Here is a 17652-nt window from a genome sequence, read left to right on the forward strand (position 1 = left end):
GCGGATCTATTTCAACCAGAACTTCATCACAAGTGAACAGTGATGGTCCTTCTGATTATGAAATCAGTGAGCAATCAGAGCACAGACAGGCTGGCTTAAATTCCCTTTCAAATGGATGATCGAGGTTGAGACACTGAAAGACCTGGGACGCTATTGTCCAGTCCTATGAACTAAGGAGATTTCTTGGGACTGAGGGCAAGGCACTAGTCAAAATTACTCATTTGATAGGTATAAAATACAGATCTTCTACTTCCCGGCTAGATACCACATGCAGGAAGTTTAGGACTAAAAACAATTAAACTTCAGAAAAAAATTACCAGTGATTTCAGTGGTTTCTCCATCTGTAACAACTTATAGCTAATACTGGATATTGTATACAAAAAGAAAGCCCTCCAGTTTAATTGAGAAGGAATTCAAGGAAACCTTGTACACTGTGTGACATGGGCTACAAGACCAGCTTCCCACAGTTGTCCCTTGTCAGACTCCATATTTGATAATGTGGAGTCTATCTATCTTCTATCTTCAGCTGACAGAAGCATCTGAGGAGCTTGTCTGACCCACGGTGTTTCTGCTTTATTTCCAGGGTAAAGATGGCCCTCCAGGTCCACAGGGCCCACCAGGGTTGCCTGGACTGCCAGTGAGTGCAATTCAGCTCCTTCTAATTCAATACATTAAACTGTTAATAAACACATAGGTGTGTAAAACAAGAGGTGACATTTCTGAGGTGTTTTGAAGGCTCTGCACGATCTGTTATGGTATCTATTATGTTGATGTTGTGTCCTTGGCTGTATTTGATCACTTTAAAGCTAAGTGTTAATCACCAAGCTGAATCAGGTCTGTTCCTTATCTGTCTCCTCGCTGGAAGAAATACTATTATGCAGAGCACAAAACCCAACTAATAGCTCTAGTTTAAGGGCACAAAAATTCATTGAATGAAATACTGTCTTTATCTCAATCCACAGTCAAAATAGTCCCTTTGCACTGACTCAAGTTCAAGTGCATCTTGGACATAGACTCTTCTCTTCTGGAAAATGTATTAGTATGAAATTTGGGTTTTTTTAAATCTGTCATGAGGATGGGCCAGAACTATTTCCAGTGTAAAGCAGCATAGTTGAATGAAAATAATGGCATTATAATGTTATATAACAGCTGTTTTCAGAATCCTGTTTTAAGACTGTTGGGGTGCTTGCCTTGCTGCAAAGGAGAAAACCCCTTAGACTTGCCATGCTGGAAAATGGAAGTTTATGTTGTTGTGGTGTGGCCAGGAAAGGTTTATGGCTGAGCTATAGTAATAGGGAAGTTTTTGGAGGATTATGCAAATTCAAGTATGCCACAATGAAGCAGAGCTGTCACCGTGAAACTCGCACTGACAAAACCCACGCCAATCTTCCCTGTTGACTCCTTCCTTACACCCTGTTTTGCATTTCATTTACAGGGCATTGCTGGGAATGATGGCAAAGATGGCAAGCCAGGATCTCTTGGTGAACCGGTAATGTAATTTAAAATTGTTTTGCTCAGGCAATCAGAGCCTGCTTCCAGTTATTGTTTTTGGATCTGTGGGTGCCTTGAGGGAGCATGGAGCCTGTTTGCACATCTGTTTTTTAACACCAGAAGGACTATATTGTCTCAAGCAATTTATAAGAGTTACACACTAGCGATCTTGAAAAGAAACTGGGTTCTTTTACAGCTACCATAAATACACTAAAACTTAGTGATTCCACTTTTACAGCTATTGTAAATATCGCAGAGAAAGAAGGTTGTCTTGTAACATTAAACCTAGTGATCCATTTTTTATGTAGAAGATTATGGGGCATAAAAAGTTTAGAGGAGGTGTCTTTAAAGAAGCCTTTTCTGGATTGCTCTGTGACAGTTCTGTTGTCCAGGATTAGAGGTTTTATATTTGATTTTCTCTACTTAGTTTACATTTGCATTTGCTGAGGAGAAAAAGCTGAGCCATGAAGTTGTCAGCCAAAAGGAAACGTTAATAAATTGGGCAGTGAAGGCCATTCCTTGCAGCTGTGTTTGTTGTATGAACAACGTGCTTCCAGTATCTGCCATTGCCTGCCTTTCTGTACCTTGTAAATGGAACTTAGTGGTTCTGGAAGGAACCAGTTGTGGTGGTCTGACCCTGGCTGGGATGCCAGGAGCCCACCAAAGCTGCTCTATTCCCCCTTCAATTGGACAGGAAAGAGAAAAATATAATGAAAAGCTCATGGGTTGAGTTAAGGACAGGAAGACATCACTCAGCAATTACCATCACGGGCAAACCAGACTCAAATTGGGGAAATCAGTTGATTTATTACCAATCAAATCAGAGTAGGATAATGAGAAATAAACCCAAAACTTAAAAACACCTTCCTCCCACCCACACCTTCTTCCCAGGCTCAGCTTTACTCCTGATTACCTTCTCATCCCTAGCAGTGCAGGGGACTGGGAATGGGGTTGCAGTCTGTTCATCACATGCTGTCTCTGCCATCCTCCCACTCTGCTCCAGCCCGGGGTCCCTGCCACGAGAGACAGCCCTCCATGAACTGCTCCAGCGGGAGCCCTTCCCATGGGCTGCAGTTCTTCACCCCCTGCCCGGGGGGGGGTGGGGGTGGGTGCTGCTCCCCCGGGGGCTCCGTGGGCCGTGGGCTGGGGGGGAATCTCTGCTCCGGGCCTGGAGCAGCTCCGGCCCCTCCTGCACTGGCCAGGGGGCTACAGAGATGTTGCTCTCACATACTCTCACTCCTTTCTTTCTGGCTGCAATTTGTTGCACAGGGTTTTTTTCCCCTTCTTAAGTATTTTACCCCCAAGGCGCTACCACTGTTGCTGATGGGCTCAGCCTTGGCCAGCAGTGGGTCTGTCTTGGAGCCGGCTGGCATGGCCTCTATGGGACATGGGGGAAGCTTCTGTCAGCTTCTCACAGAAGCCACCCCCTGCTACCAAAACCTTGCCAGGCAAACCCAATATACTAGTCATTAGGACAGCTGGTGTGGGGGGCAGCACTTGTCACAGCAGCTGCAGGCAGTTGTTTAGTTGCATCAAAACACCTGGTTCCTATGGGCAGCTGCTGATTTTGTATATGCTGACTAGGTGTTGGTGCAGTTCTGTGCATTACCCCTCTGACATTAAAGCCTGTAAAGGTGCACCAGTCCAAAGGTGTAAGCTGCCTTTGAACCTGAAAGGCTGTGTTCCTGGCAGTGCAGGTAGCGGTATGTATGGGCCTGTCTGTCACTACTGTCCTCTTTGCACGCTCACACTCCGGCATTGCGGGAGGAACCCCGGGCAATCACAGTTCTCAGTGCTGTTACACCCAAGGGAGAAGAGCATGAAGTCTTCAACAGCAGAGAGATGGACCTAAGACTAACAAACATGAACATGATTGTTTCTCATAGGGAAAGCCTGGAGAACCAGGGCTCCCAGGCCAGGAGGGTGCCAGAGGCTTACCGGTAAGTGCTGCTCTAAAGGTTTCCATCCAGTCACTGTTCTGTACTGTAGCTTTTGTTGGGCAGATGAGGTACGTTACTGGTGCAGACATATACCAAGGAGCTGGCCTGGTTGAGAATAGTCATGGCATTGTGAGTAAATAAATAACTAAATAAATAATTAACAAAAATTGAACACAGACATTTCCAAATCCTTCACACTTGGGGTGGGTCCCTTATCTAGAAGTTAAAGCCACAACCTCATGACACCCCTTCTACCAGAAGGCATAGTCACATCTGTAGCACTTGGGTTCTGTTACATGTCCTCTGAAAGGATGGGGACAATGAAATTTAGGGTTAAATAATTTATTAGCTAGTCACAACAGGAATACACACACTACAGTCTTGGTCTTGCAGCGTAAGGAGCTATGGAAAGCTCTTCCTGTGATGTGACCTTTCTTAATCGCTCCCTGGGACATGGCAACTCTATGCTGACCAGTCCCCAGTAATCTTAGGCAAAACTAGGACGGAAGGTTTTTAAGTAAACATTCAAGCTAGACTTTTCTTAGTGTTTTGTGCATCATAGTAATGGATAATTATTGACTTCATTCTCATTTGTAGGGTTTCAAAGGTCAGAGAGGAGATACAGGTCCCCCAGGTCCCCGGGTAAGTAATGTGTACCTCCCATATGATCCACTGGAGAAAGATTGTGTGAATTGAAGTTGACCTTTCTGAGGCAATAGGTTAAAATGATGCCTGATCTGTTTTTAACTTGTCTGTTTTCAACTACAATTCCATGGGCCACACCTATGGCATAAAATCACAGCAGCTGTCTTCATTCCCTCTGCTGAAGTTCTGATTCTGAGCGAGGTGAAGCAGGTGGTAGAGCTGAGTGCTCTGATGCTCTGCTTGAGAGAGCCCCTTGTGAGGAAGTTCAAAGGATGCCTCCATACCACATCCCTCGGGTATGAATGCTGACATACAAGATAAGGAACCCTACTGCACTTGTTGGACAAGCATCTATCAGCTCTCCTTCAAAAATGTCTAAGAAGGGCAAAATAAGTTCAGGAACAAAATTTACAGAAGAGAGAATAGAAATGTCTCTAGCCCTTCGACTTGGTTTCCTGTGGATCATAAAACCCAAAACTCAAGTCCTGCATGAAAAGTTGGTCTTCTTTCTGTTCTGAGCCATACAGTACATTCAATAATCTCCTTGGTATAGAGAGTGGAATACAAAACTGTGAATATCCTTTTGCCAAATTCTGGCTTTTCACAGGGAGATAAAATGCTCTGCCTGCAGGAGATTAGCTGAAAAATGTAGTTCTGGAGTTCCTCATCTCTTCCTCATGGTAGTTTCTGTATCTTGAATAGGTTGGCAGCTTTCAGTGACTGCACTAGCCATAGCAAATATTCTGCTGGAAAGGAGTGTACTGTCTTGTGCACTACTTACAGAAGATGCTGTATATGTTTATAGGCTGTGTGTCATGTATGATGAACAATGCTCTTGTTGGCTTGAAAAAAGTTTTCACTGAGCTCAGTCCAATATTGCAGAAATCCCATACCACTTATGGTGTTTCTGGTCTGTCTTTGACCTTGAGCTGATCTTTTTTTTCTTTTTGCTGAATTGCAGGGGGAGCCAGGTGTGACAGGCCCTGCTGGGCGTGAGGGGCCACCAGGGAAGGATGTAAGTGTACTATTTTGAGCAGAAACTAATCTCCTTCTCCCTGACAAATGAAGTTTTTAATTCACAGCAACCCTGACCTAACAGCTGCAGAAACTGCAATAAAGGGTGAATTACTGCAGCAGTGCACAGGGAATGATATGTGCAAAGGTCGTTAGGGTAACAAAGAATTTGAGGGTTTTGTCACTGCTCAGCTGCTGACGCTAAAATGTCACTGATATCTTTAGAAAAGCAGAGAAAGCTGCGTTGTTTGAGTCCCAGGCTGTGCTGCATAGCCACGGACCTGCTTTCTGCCACCCCATTCCAAGCAGCACTTCAATTTGCAGGTCCCACTGGGCCAGGTTCTGCCGTGCTTCCTCTGCCAAAGCTGTACCTTACTGAGTGCGTAGCTGCACTGAGATCTGGGAAACGCCTGTGGAATAAGATGCTGCTGCTCAGAGGAAAAAGAGGCAGTATGAACAGATCCTCTGACACTATTAGTGTCACATGCAGTCAGGTAACAAAGTCCTGGGAGAGTGCAGCTGATGTGGGATCCTGCTGCAGCTGCTGAGCAGTGTACCCAGAGGCTGATGGGCCACTGCCGTGGGACTTGGGGAAGTGGTTTCTCATTTGCTCACTCCTTGTATCACTGGAAAACTATTGTGCTGTAAATGGTCCCCTACAAAGGAAAATGGAAGATAGAACTAAGGGAACCCCTCAAAGAAGAAAGAAGCAGGTCTTAAGTTGCCCTCAAGAGAGAACAAAGTAGTCAGTTCTTGAGAAATACTAGAGAAATCCATCTTTAAGATAACCTGATAATAATGGTTTCTGCCTGTAATCTGCCTGTAAAGTGATAGATGTTTAAAATTCAAAAGACTGGTCTTCCTCATGCATAACTGAAAAGGGATAGTGAGCCTCCTTGAATGGTGTTTCCCCCTAATATGTGAACAGTGTAATTTAGTAGGGACATTTTAAAATTCCCGTTTGCTCATCTTTATGTCAGATCTTTCTCACTCACCAGAATATGGTTCTTCATTTCAGGGTGATACTGGTCCCATAGGACCACAGGGCCCTCGAGGACTCAGAGGTCCGCCGGTGAGTTTTCTGTCCTGACAAGCCATTTTTGGAGGTACATTGTGTATAGTGGGAATGTCCTGCAGTCCAGAACTCTGGTTTGGAAGGAGAGTCTTAAGCAAGATTCAGGTGATGTTTGATTAAAATATTTTGCCTACTTCGAGAAAGACAAATCAGAATGATTGCTAGAAACTGGTGAAGACTTCTAATACTGCAGTGGGATGGTGGTTGCTGACTGAGTGGGAAGAATGGTTTAATGGATTCTGCCAGGACTGCAGTGTCAGAAGTGCTCATATTCCACTCCTGCCTCTGGCATCTCACTCGTTTCTTACAGTGCCTCAGTTTTCAAAAGTAGAGACTAACTGTGGGTGCCCAGTTAGAGATATGTGGGGTCCAGTTGTCATACTATTCATTTTTCTCACGCTTTCTGTAAACTATTCTTTTTTCGGGGGAGGGGGGGAAGCATAATTTTAGGAAAATATTTGTTTGATTGAGCAACTGTAGAGTTTTATTACAACTTCAGTGGAGAAATGGCAATTCAGTTGACATTTCAGAAAGTGTCATTTGGAATAGTTGAGAAATTACTTTTATTAATTTCATGTTTTTTTCAATTCTCTCTTGAAAATCAACCCTTTCCAAATTTGAATGCAGGTCTCTCTTGCTGAACCTAGGCACATCTTTAATATGTTGCAGTGGGTGATTTTGTTTCCTATTTGGAAGACCTGCTAGTGAAACAGATTCTACAACACGTCTCATAATCAGAGCAAAATGCTGATTCAACTAGCAATGCCAGGAGCTGGAGCGGCAGGTCCCTCTGAGCTGGGAGGGTAGGGGTTTAAATTAGAGTGCAGGAACATATGGAGAGCTCCTGTATCTACCTTGTAATTTACCTCATTATTCCTGTACTGCTGGCATCGCTCACTAATGCGTCATGCCCCTGCACAACACTATCTATGAATAAAAAGATTTGAGAAATCAGAAATTATCATAACTCCAGGCCATATTGTTCTTTGGAGAAGAGATGCTTGGGGTTTTGCATGTTGGGGGGCAAAGTATCAATTTCTCTTGTTCTTCCTCTGCTTTGTTTCTTCTCTAATAAGGAGCGTGAGGCATGATTTTTTGATATTGCCAGCAAAAGGGCTGCTCTTTATGGTCAACTCTAATGCAGGGAAAAACATCACTGCTTGGCGAGTTGGGAGGAAAGAGGAACAGGGTGTAGAATTTCATCTCACCAAAATTTAGTTGTTGTAGATGGTCAGCTTAGGTACTTTGATAAGAAATGGTGAGAAACAGGTCCTTTTAAAGGATGATTTGGCTTATTCTGAGTTGTCTGGTGTCAGGCAAGGATCAAGTGCCTCAAGGCTTTAAAACTAAAAAAGTGTTTTTCTCCATTTCACAAAAAAGGGGAAGCCTGAGATGATTAGAAAATAGATGCCTAGCCTCTGGACCCTGATTCAGATGGTAGCCCTGAGAAGATGATAGTAGACATAATTTGCTGGACCTACCTCAATTGTGGGAGAGAGGAAGTGCGGTAACACAGGAAGGTGTGGGGGAAGCTGCAGATATCTGCCAGCTAGTGCAGAGCAGTTTAACCTTGACCAGTGAGTTGCCAAGAGGTGCTTCAAACATGGACTAAAGGGGCCAGTCTGAACACTGGTGACTTGGAGCAGCTCCATCCATCCAGGAGGATGCTGCACATGATAAGGATAAAAGTGAGGAAAAGGAGGAGAAGAAAGAGTGCTGCCTTGGTCGTCTTCAGACTAGGGGATTTGGGTCCACATCTCTCAGTTTTTGTCCTGAGATGGGGTCAGCCATGCAATCAGGGATGCAGAAATTGTGGGGTCAATTGAAAATAAGAGATCCTTACTCTGCAGTCTGCCAAGAGAGGAGACTGGACAACACTAAAGAAATCCCTGCTGGTGCAGCAGTAGGTGGATATTTTTAACTGTTGCATGTTGTGGTTTAACCCCAGCCAGCAATTAAGTACCATGCAGCTGTTTGCTCACTCTTCCCCTCCCCCTGCCCCCAGCGGGATGGGGAGGAGAATTAGAAGAAGGTAAAACCCATAAGTTAAGAACAGTTTAACAATTGCAATAAGTTTAAAAAAACCCCAACCAATAACAATAGCAACAACAACAATAACTGTAATAAAAAGGAGAGAGAAAAAGAGAGGAATAAAACCAAGGGGGGAGGGAAAACCCAAACAAGCGATGCACAATGCAGTTGCTCACCACCCACTGACGGATGCCCAGCCAGTCCTTGAGCAAAAATTGCCCCTCCAGCCAACTCCCCCCAGTTTATATACTGAGCAGGATATTCCATAGTATGGAATATCCCTTTGGCTAGTTGGGTCAGATGTCCTGGCTACGCTCTCTCCCAGCTTCTTGTGCACATCTCACTGGCAGAATGTGGGAAGCTGAAAAGTCACTGACTTAGGCTAAGCACTACTGAGCAAGGATTGAAACATCAGTATGTTAACAACATTGTTCTCATGCTAAATCCAAAACATAGCACTGAACCAGCTAATGAGAAGAAAATTAACTCTGTCCTAGCTGAAACCAGAACATAGTATACATTACTTCACTAAGCTTTTTCCTTTTGACACAGGGCAAGAATGGATTGCCTGGATCTGCAGGAGAACCTGGCCCAGCAGGTAACCCTGTAAGTACCACAAAGGGAAACTCATGCACCAAGTAGTTATGTCAAGGAGAAGTGACTGATGAAGTACAGATGGGGTGGATTATCTGTAGCTACTTACCATCCCTGAAGTTGCCATGTGTGAAGGTCACTGATCTGAAAATCAGTGGCTGGCCATGACATTGGAGGGGGGGTTGGCTATGTTCCTGAAACTGAGCTGCTAGCTGGGTCATCATTTTTCCCAGCAAAAGTTAAGTGTTCGTGGAAAAAAACCAAAATGAATGATTAACTGGTATGGAAAAAAGATTGGCATGCCTCAATTTCACCAGTAGCTTTAATTTTGCCAAGCATAGAGTGTGCAGCCAGCAGACAGTTGTCACAAGGAAGGAGAGGGCCTCAGGGAGTTGGCAGACTGCCATCGAGGAATAGCAGCAGCAGAAAAATCCTCCCCAGGCACTTGGGGAAAGAGCAGACAGTGGGCAGTAAACCAAGATCACTAAGCAGAATGAAACACCCCTGGGGGCATCCTGTGTAGAAGAACAGCATGGTAATGAAGAGCTGTAAGGAGGACAGTGAGGAGCTGGTTGGGTTTTTTTGTGTGTGTTTTTTTTTTTTTTTTTCTCTGTTTTGCTGCTGCAAATTATTCAGGATTCAGCAAATCCATGCAAATGTAGCTTTGTGTCCAGTAGCATCTATTCGAATGCATGGCTCTTCCCCCTCTTTGTCCACCTTTGTCCACAGCTTGCTGGGCTGTTAGATTCAGATAGAAACAAAGGCATAGCAGGAGAAATCTGAAAAACCGAAACAGCACTTTATTCTTCTTTATGGCCTTTGCAATGCCATAAAGCAACCTCAGCCTCACCACAGACTTGTGCCCTGAGCATCTGTTGCTTTGCTGCAGGGATGTCTCCTTCTAAGTGGCCGTAGAGAAGCAAACAACACCATTCTGCATGGGGAGGTGATAGCTCACAGATTACAGGTGGGGCAGGGGTGGTGCAGTCTCTCAGCCTTTCTGCAGCCAAGAATAAGTGTTACAGTTTTTTTCTCCTTGACATAATTTCTTCTTACCTTCCTGGGACTACTGCCATTGCTTCTTACCCTATAGATCCCTGCTGTTACCTTTTCAACTCTCATTTCTTCTTCTCATCATGTCCACACTTGTTCCCAATTCCTGTTACTGACTTTTTGACTTTCTGCTTCTTCACCGGTCCACTGTGGCTTTGGGATGCCTTGTGAGTGCAAAATGGGGGTTATTTTTTCATCATCTTCTTGTTATCACATTGCCTGGACAGTCAGCCAGTGACCCCGGTACTTCCTGCACAAACACAGAGCTACAGCTGTCTCTGCTCCAGAGGATTTAGAGTCCAAAAATAACATAAGAGACTGAAAAATGATAAATTCAGATCGATGAGAAAGGGGAAACAATGAGACAGTGTCGGTCAGCAGAACAGACAGTCGTCTCATCAGTACACTTCTCAGTCATTAAAATGAATCCTCTCCCTTTCGTAAAGGTTATTATGGGAAGTATTTCCTTGTGCTGTACACAAATCCATTTACTTCCAGCCTTGTCTGGAAATGCATTAATTTCCTTCACAATGTGGGGTGACAACTCGGTATATTATATATCTATTTTGAAAAAAAGGAGAAGTGAGAAAGGTTATCATGGCAATAAGGCTTTCTTTTCCACCTTCACCATTGCTGACTCGTAATTACAAGGTAAAACCTGCCAGGAGCCTTCCCCTTTTGCATCTGCTCTTTGACAGTGCCCATCCCAATTCACAGGGCTTATGCTTAAGCCTGCACACAGCAATGCAGCCCAGCCCCTGAAATCTGCAAGGCTGATTGCATACCTGAAAGCCATGTGCTTTGTGCCTGTCAGGTTCACTGGTGATCATTTCATCATTGCACGAGACCAGTTTAAAATGAAGACAAGTTTTACTCTAAGGAGAAAAAGCGGTATGTGCTGAATGAGAAGGTAGGGGACAAAGTTGTGAAAGAAGAGGTTAAAAGAAGGTAGGAAAAAAATACCAGAAGTGTTTTTGAGACGGCTCTGTGTCATGAGCTACCATTTAAGCTGCCCTGATCTGTAAGAAAAAGGGATAGTTTAGCAGAATATCACAAGAGATAAGTAAAAGGCTGACATTTTTTAAATTGAACCTGGAAATAAAGGCAAAATAAATAGCTGTCTGTTGATTGTATTCTCAGATTTGAGCGGTATGACCACCTGCACCATTTCCCTGTCATTGCCCGTCACAGCATTTCCACTCTGCGACATCACCCTATAAACCCTGCAGTGCCAGGAGAGCCACTGAACACACCTCCGGACACTCCCATAATCGTTACTTCCTTTTCATCTTTTCACAGGGACCCCACATAGCTTATTAATAATCCAAGCATGGTGTTTGCAGTCTGCTTTTCTAAATTGCTTTATTCTTCCTTTCCTTGTCAGTTTTGGGAGTCCTGCTGCTACGGTGAAATTTCCCACTTCCAATGTATCTGTAAATGCATGCTCTGGAAAAGAGATGTTGGAGAAAGGGCTGCTAGTTACTGTCTCATTTCTGTCCTAAGGGTCCTAAAGGCAATAAAGGAGAAAACGGCAGCCCAGGACTCCCTGGCTTCATAGGACCCCGAGGACCACCTGTAAGTATATCTGGAGATGCATCACACCCACTCATAACCTGTTTTTAAATTTTGGACTGATGAAGATGGGATACCATCATCTTTAATTAGATTAAAAAAAAAAACAAACAAAAAAACCCACAAACATAAGCAGGAGACCTGACAGATCTAGAAGCTATAAACTTTTTCTTCCAAAGGAAACGACTGCAAAAATAGCATTTTTGATATGGATGTAACATCCATAGTCTCATTTACTGAGCTAGTACCTGTCAGTCAGCCCTGATAACATGCGCATTAATCGGACTGGTTCAATAGTCTTCTTAATATGGGTATAGGGTATTTAGGTTCTCAGCTGCTATCTCTGCATGAACCCCGGAAAGATTAACTAGGGAAGTTTTAAGCGCTGATAATAATATAGGTATTTATGATATTTGCTGTTCTAAGGCAAATTCCTTTGTTACCAGCAACAGAGGTACATTGCAATTAAGGAGTTCATGTATATCCCAAAGTGATCTAAATTATAACTATACGTGTGAGAACATCACAGCCTTGAAATCCAGTATCTTTAGCCTTTCCAAGGCAAGTAAAATATGTTACATTCCACTGGGAGAATGGAAAAGGTGAATGTTAGGTAAATATTTTTGTTTCTTGCTCTGTTGTGACTTAAAATGAGATTTTAAAGGTTTTCATATGATTGTAGCACAGCTGAATCTTCCACAGGATGATTATTATTTTTTTTTTAAATGATTGGAAAGGGAGTTTCATGATGAAGAGAGGAGAAAGAAATATTTCTCTGGAAAATTAATTTAAAGCAGCAAACGTGGTGGCCATTTAAAAGTGCGGTGGCCCTAAGGAATACTCAAGTGAGCCTGATGTTGCCTAATTTGAATTTGATGTTAACACACATTGCTCCTGTGTGCATGTATAGATGCTAGCACTGACAAAGATGTGTTTCCCTGTTATGGTAAAAACACCACCTGCATGCGCACATTATAGATATTATCAAGATTGTGGATTATAAATGGTCTATAAAGAGGAATCTTTCACAGAACTTTAGCAATAACTAGTTTAATGTTTGTTTTGCTTAATCAATGCACTTCAGGACTGCGGTGATATTTTTTTCGTTGAAATGCAAAAATGCAAATTTGTATTGCCTAATTATCACATTAGCAATGCAGAATACAGGAGAAACAATCCTAATAGGGTGTTCAAACGGAGGTTAATTAATGTAATTCTGAAATACACACAAGCTTTCAGGCTCAAACTTGCTTTATCACTGGCTCTGTATGCGTTATCTTGGCTGGTGTAATACTTGATGGTACCTCTACTTACAAAATTTACTTCCATTACATCTTTAGATTATTATGGGTATAATATTGACACTGCTTCAGCTAAAACAACCCAAGTAAAGTGTATGAAGATTTGTGAAATGTTTGTCAGTGAAAGAAATAAAGTGTATTGAAAGCAGGAATGTAGTTTCATGGAAACATCTGTCCTGCTCTCATCTGGTTTGTTAGAAATTATTTACTGTTATTTACATTTACATGATATGCAGCTTCACTAAAAAGTGCTTTCTAAATAGTGGGATGTGTCTTTCCAGGAATGACCTATAGCAGTAATATAAGGATAAATCATCCAAACCCGCTGCTGTGTAGCAGAAAACTTGGGCTCTAAACAGAAAGTAAGACTTGGGGTTATTAGGTAGGGTCTTTTTTCTAAGTCCTCACAGTGTGGTGTTAAAATCACTCTCTGTATCTCTCAGGGAGAACCAGGAGAGAAGGGTCCTCCCGGAAAAGAGGTAAGTTAACTTCCCAGTTGTTTCAAAGTAGGGCTGGTGTCTTAGGAAAAAACATCAAAGATGCTATATCAGTTGCAACAAATTGACATTTTTTTTCTCAAATTGTTGATATTTGAGAGCAAACAGGAAACTCTCAAGAATCTGTGGGATTTCCAGGGAAATAAATTTTCCTGGAGTCACAAAAATCATTGCAAAGGCATGTGCTTTTTAATTTACTCTTACTATGGATAGCTCTTTAATGCTTACTCTTATTTTGTTGCAGGGTGCACCAGGGAAACCGGGTGAAATTGGCTCCAAAGGAGAGAGGGTAAGCTGGAGAATATTATTAGTTATTTCATTACAATGAAATAAAGAGAGCTATTTTGCATTAAGGGCTAGGGAGAGGGGTCATTCAAGAGTGAAGAGTGGCCTGTAGAGATCTGCCATGCTTCCCACCCTCCCGGTCCTGTTTAATCATTCTCCGTCAGTAATAATTTGTGGATCATTTGTAATGCACCAGATGTTGTATTCAGTAACTTTGCCAGCTCAGCTATTTGTGTTTCGCTGTGCTTGGAAATCAGAAGTTTGCCTCTTATTCTGTGGTGGTAATATAGGTTTTTTTTCACTTAGGGAGAGCCTGGCATCAAAGGCGAAAAAGGCCCTCAAGGAGAAAAGGGTCCTCCAGGTGATCCTGGGATACCTGGTCATAAAGGCCATCCAGGACTGATGGGTCCCCACGGACCCCCAGGAGACACTGGGCAAGTTGGACCTCCTGGTCCTCCAGGACAGCCAGGATTTCCAGGACCAAGGGTAAGATGGCCAGAGAAGGGCTTTGTACAGTAATTTTACTGCCACATGGTGTGATCAGAAAAGTACCTAAGATTATAGTAAGGCTGATAGGAATGAAAGCAAGTGTGTGTTATAATGGGGAGGCAGTGTTTTTATCTCTTGATACATAAAAAGAGCTATAACATATCTTCAGGGAATTGTTGTGGGGATGTTGGATTGAACTTCAGGAGAGCTGAGCAATTCAGACCTATAGCCAGGGCAGCCAGTCCCTGACACCTTATACCCCTAAAAGCCTAAATCAGGTCATGTGGCTATAGCCATGGGTCTGGGGTCTGAAAAAGCTTCTTTCTCTAAGGGCGTTAATGCGTAGCATTTCATACAGAGGTCTTACCCCTTCCTCTGCTGCTGGTTGTTATGAGACACAAAATGCTGAGCTGTGGAAAGGTCACTGCTCTATTCCTGGAAATCCTGGAGTCAGCTCATCAGACTTCACAAAATCCTATTTTAGTTTAATATTCTCTCTCTTCTTTCTCTTCTTTCTTTTTCTTTTTCTCTCTCTCTTTTTTTTTTTTTTTTTTTTTTTTTTTTCCTAACGGGAAACAACTTCACTACTGAGAGTACCTGAGGGTACTGTATGTAGCAGAATGAAAAAAACCTACCAACCCTAGTGAAGGCACTATGCCCATTCTGAGGATGATTTTCAGATTACCTTGGAGGGGAATAGACAGTGAAATAATCTCTGATGTAAAAGCTGGAAAAATTTTAGACAAAGCATTTCTTTGTGTGTCTCAACAACATAGAGATTCGATGAAATCAAGTAATTATTATGGAGATTTAATGCAACTAATAGGGTGAAAACTTGAAAAGATAATTTGTAAGGCTTTCAAAGGAAGTTCTGCAATCGCGTTTACTACTGGGATATTCACTACAAACTATCACAAATAGTTACTATTTAATGAGAAAATTGTTTCTTTTGTCACCAACAAACACGTCTTTTCCTCATGCAAAATTTGTGTTGGGAAGAAGCCAGCAAATAGACCAACTCTACTTATCAGCAATGTTATAGGTTAAAATTGAAATGTCTCTTAGCTACTTAATGAAATCTACATTTCTTATTGAAGAGTAACTTGTGATTTAGAAGACCACACTAGATGTTTACAAACAGAGGTCACAGACTGCATCCTTGTATGTTAAAGGATGGGTGTGAGGGAGAAGCAACACTTTCATGCAGATAGCTCATACACAAAAGAATGCAGTATTTAGGTTGACCAGAAGTATTTTCAAAACCGGCAGAAATTCAAAGAATAGTTTGAGCCAAAAAATGAAAAGTGCTTTTCAAGTGAAACGTCTCACTTTGTGATTTATAAAGGAAAACATTTTATCTTGCTGGTTCAAAATGGTTTATTTTTTAAATATAGCTACATTTCTTTTTTAAAATTTTTTTTTAGTTTACACAAAGACAAGTGTATGGTTACCCTAAAATCACTTTTTTTTCATTTTCTTGGAAAGCCACAACCTACAAAATTCTCCTTCCACCTACGAAAAATGCTTTCATCATTTTTTCAGTTGCATCATCCAGAGCTGTTGTCCACATAGCTTTGAGTTTTGACAGCTATTACAGCTGTTCAACAGCAATGTCACACAAAAGAGCAAAGAGAATTGATGAAATATACTGCCCTTGAAGACTGGGTAGGGGACCAAGGCCAGGCAGCCACATCCTCTGTCTCCCTTCAACAGCCTGAAATCAGACAGAATCTTGTGCTTGTTTGGAAGGATGAGTATTATATGCGTAGACTGGCTTCTGTTCCCTGAGATAAGGCCTGCTGGCAGGCAGTGCACCCAGTATGAGTGTTTATAGCAAGTCTAGATACCCACCTAACTGCTCTGGGGGCGTGCATACTTCTTTCTGCAAGGAAACATGCAATGCTGAAAAAGGAGGCAAGCTTTCCACTATGATCTCATAGGGCAGAGGATGTCTTCTGATTAAATTTCTACCACTTCTCCTATGTGTGTATAGGAGGAAGATTTTCTCTAGGAAGGAGACAATGTCCCAGCAAAGGCTTCCTGCTCATACCGTTGAGCCCATGGCTTGCCAGGAAGTTGGGAATTGTGGATTTTTTGAGTCCCTTTACATTCTTCTTTCAGGCAGTATGCTGTGGGTGGTGAAATGCAACCCACTAAACCCTTTGTGGAGGGTTTAATTTGCACATCCCCTGGCTGTGATTATTATGTTTTGTTATTGCTGTGATTATTACCCTCTAGGGCGAACCCCCATCTCTAGAGACTTTGAGAAGGCTCATCCAAGAGGAGCTAGCCAAGCAGCTAGATGGTAAGTAATCAGTTTTGTGAAGCCAGAAGATTTATCTGAGAGTATGAAAGATACCTTCCATAGCTGTGGCGGCACCTGCTTATGGAAGGCAATATTGCAATAAGCCTGCCTGAAAGGAGGAACGTGTAAAATGAAATGTGCTTAGCAAGCTTTACCATTCCCCAAGGTTGAAGTTCCAGGCAATAGCAGAGGGGCTTGCTCTCTTCATCAGCTGAAGAACGTCTGTGCTAATCATCTCATGGCTTTTCTACCAAACCAGCTCTGCTGCAGACTCCTTCCTGCAGATGTCTGGGCTGAGATGGTAGAACAAGAGAAGATCAAATTCAAAGAGATTAATTTGGGGCTCTTAAAGAGAAAGTAATCAGAGAAGGATGTAAACTTGCTTTTGAGGTCCCAGCTGGAGGAGAAAGGTTCCTAATTTTTGACTATGACATTTGATACTCACCAGTATAAGAGGGGGTGGATGTAGGCTGCTGCTTCGCTCAAAGTACATGAATTGCAGACCACTACTGACCCCATTTACAGTGAGATGCAGAGCTGTAGTGCTGCTTCTCAAACAGCTCTTGGAGCAGCTGACACCTAGCTGCAGGCATTTTCCTCCATGCTAAAGATCACGGTTCAAAGGAGTGATTTATTTGAAGGATTTTATTCACACACTCTCAGACTTCCAATTCCACACCAATCTAAAAGCACTCAAGATTTTGCATCAATGAAGAGAAGATAGAAACCCCTTCTCACTCTATTCTGTAGGGTGTTTTTGTGATGCTGAGTAAGTCTTAAGAGCTCTCTAGGCTGTTCAGGGTCTTAATATGGAAGTGGCAAGCAATGTGCCTGCTTGGCAATTGGAGAATATGCTGCTTTAGTTTCAGACTTCACAGCCAGAGATAGGTACATTAGCTTTAACTCCACATGTGTAACAACCCAGAAGAAGAAAAGTAAGTTTTCTGCCTACAGAGCAGTCATGTAGCATCGCACTCTCTGTAGCAGAAGCAGTGGAAACAGGCTTTTCTTTGCAGAGCAGCAATGTTTCCAATCTGACAGAAATCCACCAGCTGCACAGCTAAAGGAAGGGACATTTCAGCTCTGTGGTGGACGAGGAGCAGAGGATGATATAAATGTTTAGGATTAAGTATGAAATTTGGAGGAAGTATAAAGCTACTGAGAAATGAGGATTAAATAATTTAGAGAGGGTCAGGGAGGCACCATCGTGGCTTACAGGGAAGGATTATGTAGGGACAACAAATCGGTGGCCCTGAAAAATTGATCTGTGGCAATATTTGGACTTCACTGGGCCACTGGTTCTGGCTCTTCATCTCTTGGAATACTGACCTTCTAGTCTAACAAAACCATTTCCCTCTCT

The 17652-nt window shown here is 42.6% G+C and overlaps 1 protein-coding gene across 1 annotated transcript in view; it reads left to right on the top strand.

Annotated features, from left to right (window-relative positions):
• The window catches only part of COL22A1 (collagen type XXII alpha 1 chain), a 237409-nt gene that overhangs the window by 215994 nt on the left and 3763 nt on the right, over positions 1 to 17652 (top strand). The window contains exons 51-62 of the mRNA XM_040588639.1: positions 584 to 637; positions 1436 to 1489; positions 3378 to 3431; positions 4029 to 4073; positions 5038 to 5091; positions 6109 to 6162; positions 8749 to 8802; positions 11347 to 11418; positions 13160 to 13195; positions 13458 to 13502; positions 13805 to 13984; positions 16226 to 16292. Of these exons, the coding sequence (XP_040444573.1) occupies positions 584 to 637; positions 1436 to 1489; positions 3378 to 3431; positions 4029 to 4073; positions 5038 to 5091; positions 6109 to 6162; positions 8749 to 8802; positions 11347 to 11418; positions 13160 to 13195; positions 13458 to 13502; positions 13805 to 13984; positions 16226 to 16292 (769 nt within the window). The remainder of the gene's footprint in view (positions 1 to 583; positions 638 to 1435; positions 1490 to 3377; positions 3432 to 4028; positions 4074 to 5037; positions 5092 to 6108; positions 6163 to 8748; positions 8803 to 11346; positions 11419 to 13159; positions 13196 to 13457; positions 13503 to 13804; positions 13985 to 16225; positions 16293 to 17652) is intronic.

The sequence above is a fragment of the Falco naumanni genome, chromosome 3 (genome assembly GCF_017639655.2).
Source record: "Falco naumanni isolate bFalNau1 chromosome 3, bFalNau1.pat, whole genome shotgun sequence".
Classification (NCBI taxonomy): Eukaryota; Metazoa; Chordata; class Aves; order Falconiformes; family Falconidae; genus Falco; species Falco naumanni.